Source organism: Typha angustifolia, chromosome 5, assembly GCF_048772165.1.
Source record: "Typha angustifolia cultivar Huaian chromosome 5, ASM4877216v1, whole genome shotgun sequence".
Taxonomy (NCBI): Eukaryota; Viridiplantae; Streptophyta; class Magnoliopsida; order Poales; family Typhaceae; genus Typha; species Typha angustifolia.
Window position 1 is genome coordinate 5,466,780 of NC_133243.1, and position 4,373 is coordinate 5,471,152.

Consider the following 4,373-nt stretch of genomic DNA (forward strand, 5'->3'; position numbering starts at 1 on the left):
ATAAAAATTTTGGATCATACTTGAATTTATGATATTTTCACTGACCAATTCGACTCGCCTAACATGATATTATATGACGTATAGATAATACTATTTATATCATATGCGGTCCTAACCCTAACTACACATAGGTTAAGTCGGGCCAGGCTAGGGCTAGGTTACCTTACCTTCTAGTTCTTCCGTTCTATTTTACACATACACACAAATTATACAAAAGGAAGAGAAATAAAAACACATGAAAATAATTTCCCCACTATAATAAACTTCAAAGACAGTCATCAAATATATAAATAATGACACTTTTAAAAAAAATAATAATAATAACTTCATCTCAAACTAGCTAGTTATGAATTATTGAGACATGCCTAGCAGCCATCAAGAGAGTGAAACGCACGGCATGGACGAGAAAAAGCAAGAGAGACATGACTACGAGGAACAAACCGATCTTCTTCCACCCTGATGTCAAAGCCTTCAAATACCCTTCTCTGCATGACTCGCAATTGTAGCAAAGATGGCGAGCTCCGTTGCCCCACGTTTGGCAATCCGTAATGTATTCGTACTCCGAGAACTCAACAATCTCGCCATTAGATGCAGGCTTCCAGTAGGTGGCGTTCACGTACTCCATCTTACAGAAGTCTGGTGGTTTGCAGCACCCAGACTAAAATCTCACACACATAGTATTAGTAATAATGGATTGATAACAGCAATAAAAGATGAAAAGAGAAAAGATATATATATATATAGTTTGTGTCACTTAAACCTCTTAGTTCTTGAAAATATGTAATTATGTGATGAAAGCTAATTTAAATATAAAATGATGAAAATACTTTTTTTGAATTCGGTTAATAATTAGAAAAGTAAATTTTTTTACGTAAATAATTCTTTGTCTTGTGCTTTTTTCGTCTCACAATATTCTCATTTTCTATGCTTTGATCATTACAAAAATAAAATATAGAAGATAAAAATTTAATAATTTATAAAATAAATTTATCTCCACTATTAGTTGTGACAGAAAATCTCTTGATTTTGATTTCACATCAAATTAGAATTACAAAATTCCTCGAAGCACACGTTAAGATTTTGGCTAGGGAGGAGGGATAGAGGGAGGTAAAATATATTTTTGTGTGTAGATCACTATGAAATACCTCATCCTTGTAACATCTATAATCTCCTTATGTGAATCTAGCAACTAAATGACTGAAATAATTTTTCATAATTGCTGTTATTTTCTGAGCATTTCTTCTGGTTATATTAAGAGAAAGACTTAGAGTGAATTAACTGTTGAAAGAAGACGTGCTGCAACTCTCTTTTTCTAAAATGTTCTTGGATAGTTGCAAAAGAAATGCCATTTAGTGTACTGGGATGCGTTTTTAAATGGTTAACATGAATAGAATATTATTTATAAATCGTATAAATTATGCCTCAAAATGTTAATCAATGTTCATATGATATATTTTGACATCCATTTCAATTGAGCGATCAATCTTCTATAATAAGGGAAGGGAATGGTGTTACATATATTCTTGTTATTATAATTTAGAGAGAAAATTGATGAACATTTGATGCTTTAATATTTTATGTTACTGCTACAAATACAACATCTTAAAATGCATCAATCCAGAAGGCCAGACATAAAAGGTCAATTTTAATCCTTGAGAGATAGATCTAAGGAGAGAATCTTATTTCTTAATATCATCTAGTTCTTAAGATGCATAAAAGAAAAATGAAATGAGAAGTATAATGTTACCTCTACGGAGGATATCTTCTTCTTCTTCTTCTTGCTCTCCGCAAGACGTCGCGCAAAGTCTTCACATATCCCATTGTTGTAGACGCACGCCTTGACGCCGGCCCAGTAGAAGTTATTGGCCACCCGGTACTTGAGCCACATGGGCGACGCCGGCAGCCCCCGGGACTCCATGGCGAACGTGCCGGCCATCATCAGCCCGACGATGAGCATGACGACGAGCGCGACCGCCAGGACGAGGTGACCCGGGAGGAGCAACTTGTGGCCGTACTGCACCACGAAGTTGCTGACGAGGAAGAGGGCGAGCAGGGCGACGCCGGCGGCGAACCGGGTCCTGGGCATGCGGAGGAGGTCCTCGCAGTCGTAGCCGCGGGTGACGAGGAGCCAGATCCCGAAGGCGAGGACGGGGACGGAGACCAAGTAGGAGAAGATGGAGAGCGGGAGGAGGAGCTTAAGCTTCCTTCTCTGAGGAGGAGGAGGAGGAGAGAAGGGCGGGGGGAGGGATTTGGGAGCTTCTTCGGATGATGCCATGGAATAAAGGGTGGGAATAAGAGATGCGGATAAGTTGAATAAGTAGTAGTATTAGTAGTGGTAGAATAGAGAGAGAGAGAGAGAGAGAGAGAGCGCGAAACAACCGATATCTCGAGTATTCAGTCAAGATCCCGGATAAATCTGGGGAGGAATGCGCGGGAATGGCATCCGACGGATAAGTCGGATAACTGGAGGCCAGTGGCGTGGCAGAGAGAGCGAAGGAGATGGAATTAGATGAGAGATTAACCAACCACAGACCTATTTTACTTAAAGATAGGAAATCCACTCTAGCATTTTAACTAAGGTTTTTATTTATATATTTTTTCATCTTACCCTATCTATGATATGGCCTTAGTTTTTGAGATATGAGTACCCTTATGTGAAAGAAATGTTGGTAAGTAAGAATAAGAATAAGAATAAAAATGTGTTTATCTTTTTCCAGTTACATTTGAGATATGGAAAGTGATTGGATAGTAAAATTAGTTACCATTCACAAGCATATATAGCTATGAATGACCTTACTTTTTGAGAAATGTAGGTAAATATAAATAAGAGTATTTCTATCTTTCTACAGTTAACTTGATGAAATTTGATGGTCAGTTATCTTTGAGCAGTATCCATGTGAAAAACTAATATATCTATGTTTATTTTTTTGAATAATGAGACAGTGATCAGATAGTAAACTTAGTTACCATGTAAGTACATGGATATAGCTATGGATGACCTTACTTTTTGAGAAATGTAGGTAAATAGGAATAAGAGTATTTATGTCCTTTTACCATTAACTTGATGAAATTTGATGAGTGGTACCCTTGTAAAAATAAATAAATTTTTTTTGTTAGGGGTGTAAACAGATCAGATAGTGGTAAAATAATATATGTATCGATATGAATAGTGATTGGATAGTAAACTTAGTTAGCATTAAGGGTGTAAGCCGAGCTTGAGTGACTTAGCTCTAGCTCACGCTCGGCTCGGCTCGAAATTAATTAAGTTTGAGCCTATTAGTTCGGCTTTGCTCAGTTTGAGTCAAGTTAGACTAAGCCCGAGCTGAACTCGAGTATGAATTGAGCATATTATTGAATCTTGTTCAAGCTAACACATACCGAGCCATTTCTTGCACAACCTTTCGCTTCATGGCCGGGTCGTCACAAGCAATAGTGGCTAAGAATTCTATGGCCTAGATTTGACACACCTCGTTTTTTGATCTCAAGAGTTTGGTGAAGACATTAACAACCCCTTCTTCCACAATGAATCTCTTGATCTCATTAACAATGTAGAGGCTCTTGAGAACACCACAAGCGAAATAAACCAACTTCACGCTACTATCAATATCGCTATAGATCCTCATGTAGAGGAGGAGGACTCGAAGGCAGAGTGACTTAGAGAGTGAAAGAGTGAGCGGTGTCGACGGATGTTGGCTAGTTAAGAAAGAAATTGAGAATTTGGAATTAGGGTTGTGTGAAAAAAATCTTGCTAAAGAAGGATGATTGGATGAGGTTTGTCGATGGATAAGGCTTGAGGATCCTAACGAAGGAGGAAGCCGATGGAGAAGGCCGACAAAAGAGGTTGATTAGAGGAGGAGATGGAGGAGGTGGAGGAGGTGGAGGAGGACGACGAGGTGGCAACTTGAGAAGGTGGAGGAGTCAACTTGCTGAAGGAGAAGGAAGACCAAAATGATCAGAAGGCAGCTTGGCGAAGGAGGAAGAGGACGAGGATGAGGCAAGCCAACGATGGAGAACGACGAGGAGGTGTCGAGCTGATGGCTTAGAAGGAAAAGGTATCAAAGCAAGTGAGATGCAAGTCTGTTGGCGCTTGGAGTTTTAGGATTAGGGTTTGAAATAGGCTAGTTTATATACCAAGCCTATCAAGTCGAGCTTGAGCAAGCTAGCTTTGGCTCAAAATTCAAATTGATCCTTAATTTAGGCTTAGGTTCAGCTCAACTCAAAACGAGTTGAGCCCAAACTTCAGCCCAACCAAGTTCTAGCCGCTTATTTATTTTAACATTCCTAATTACCATGTTTGCTAAATTCCAACGTATAACTATGGATATAAGATATATCTACTTTCAATTTCTTAATTCATAAGAAGTACTTGTGAT

The 4,373-nt window shown here is 38.6% G+C and overlaps 1 protein-coding gene across 1 annotated transcript; it reads right to left on the minus strand.

Annotated features, from left to right (window-relative positions):
* Positions 1-249: 249 nt before the first annotated feature.
* On the minus strand, positions 250-2,275 carry LOC140760424 (tetraspanin-15-like). Its single transcript, XM_073097360.1, has 2 exons — positions 1,748-2,275; positions 250-658 (listed from the first exon to the last, which is right to left on the minus strand). Exons 1-2 carry the CDS (start codon positions 2,273-2,275, stop codon positions 341-343), a joined length of 846 nt encoding a protein of 281 aa, XP_072953461.1. The 3' UTR covers positions 250-340.
* Positions 2,276-4,373: the final 2,098 nt, after the last annotated feature.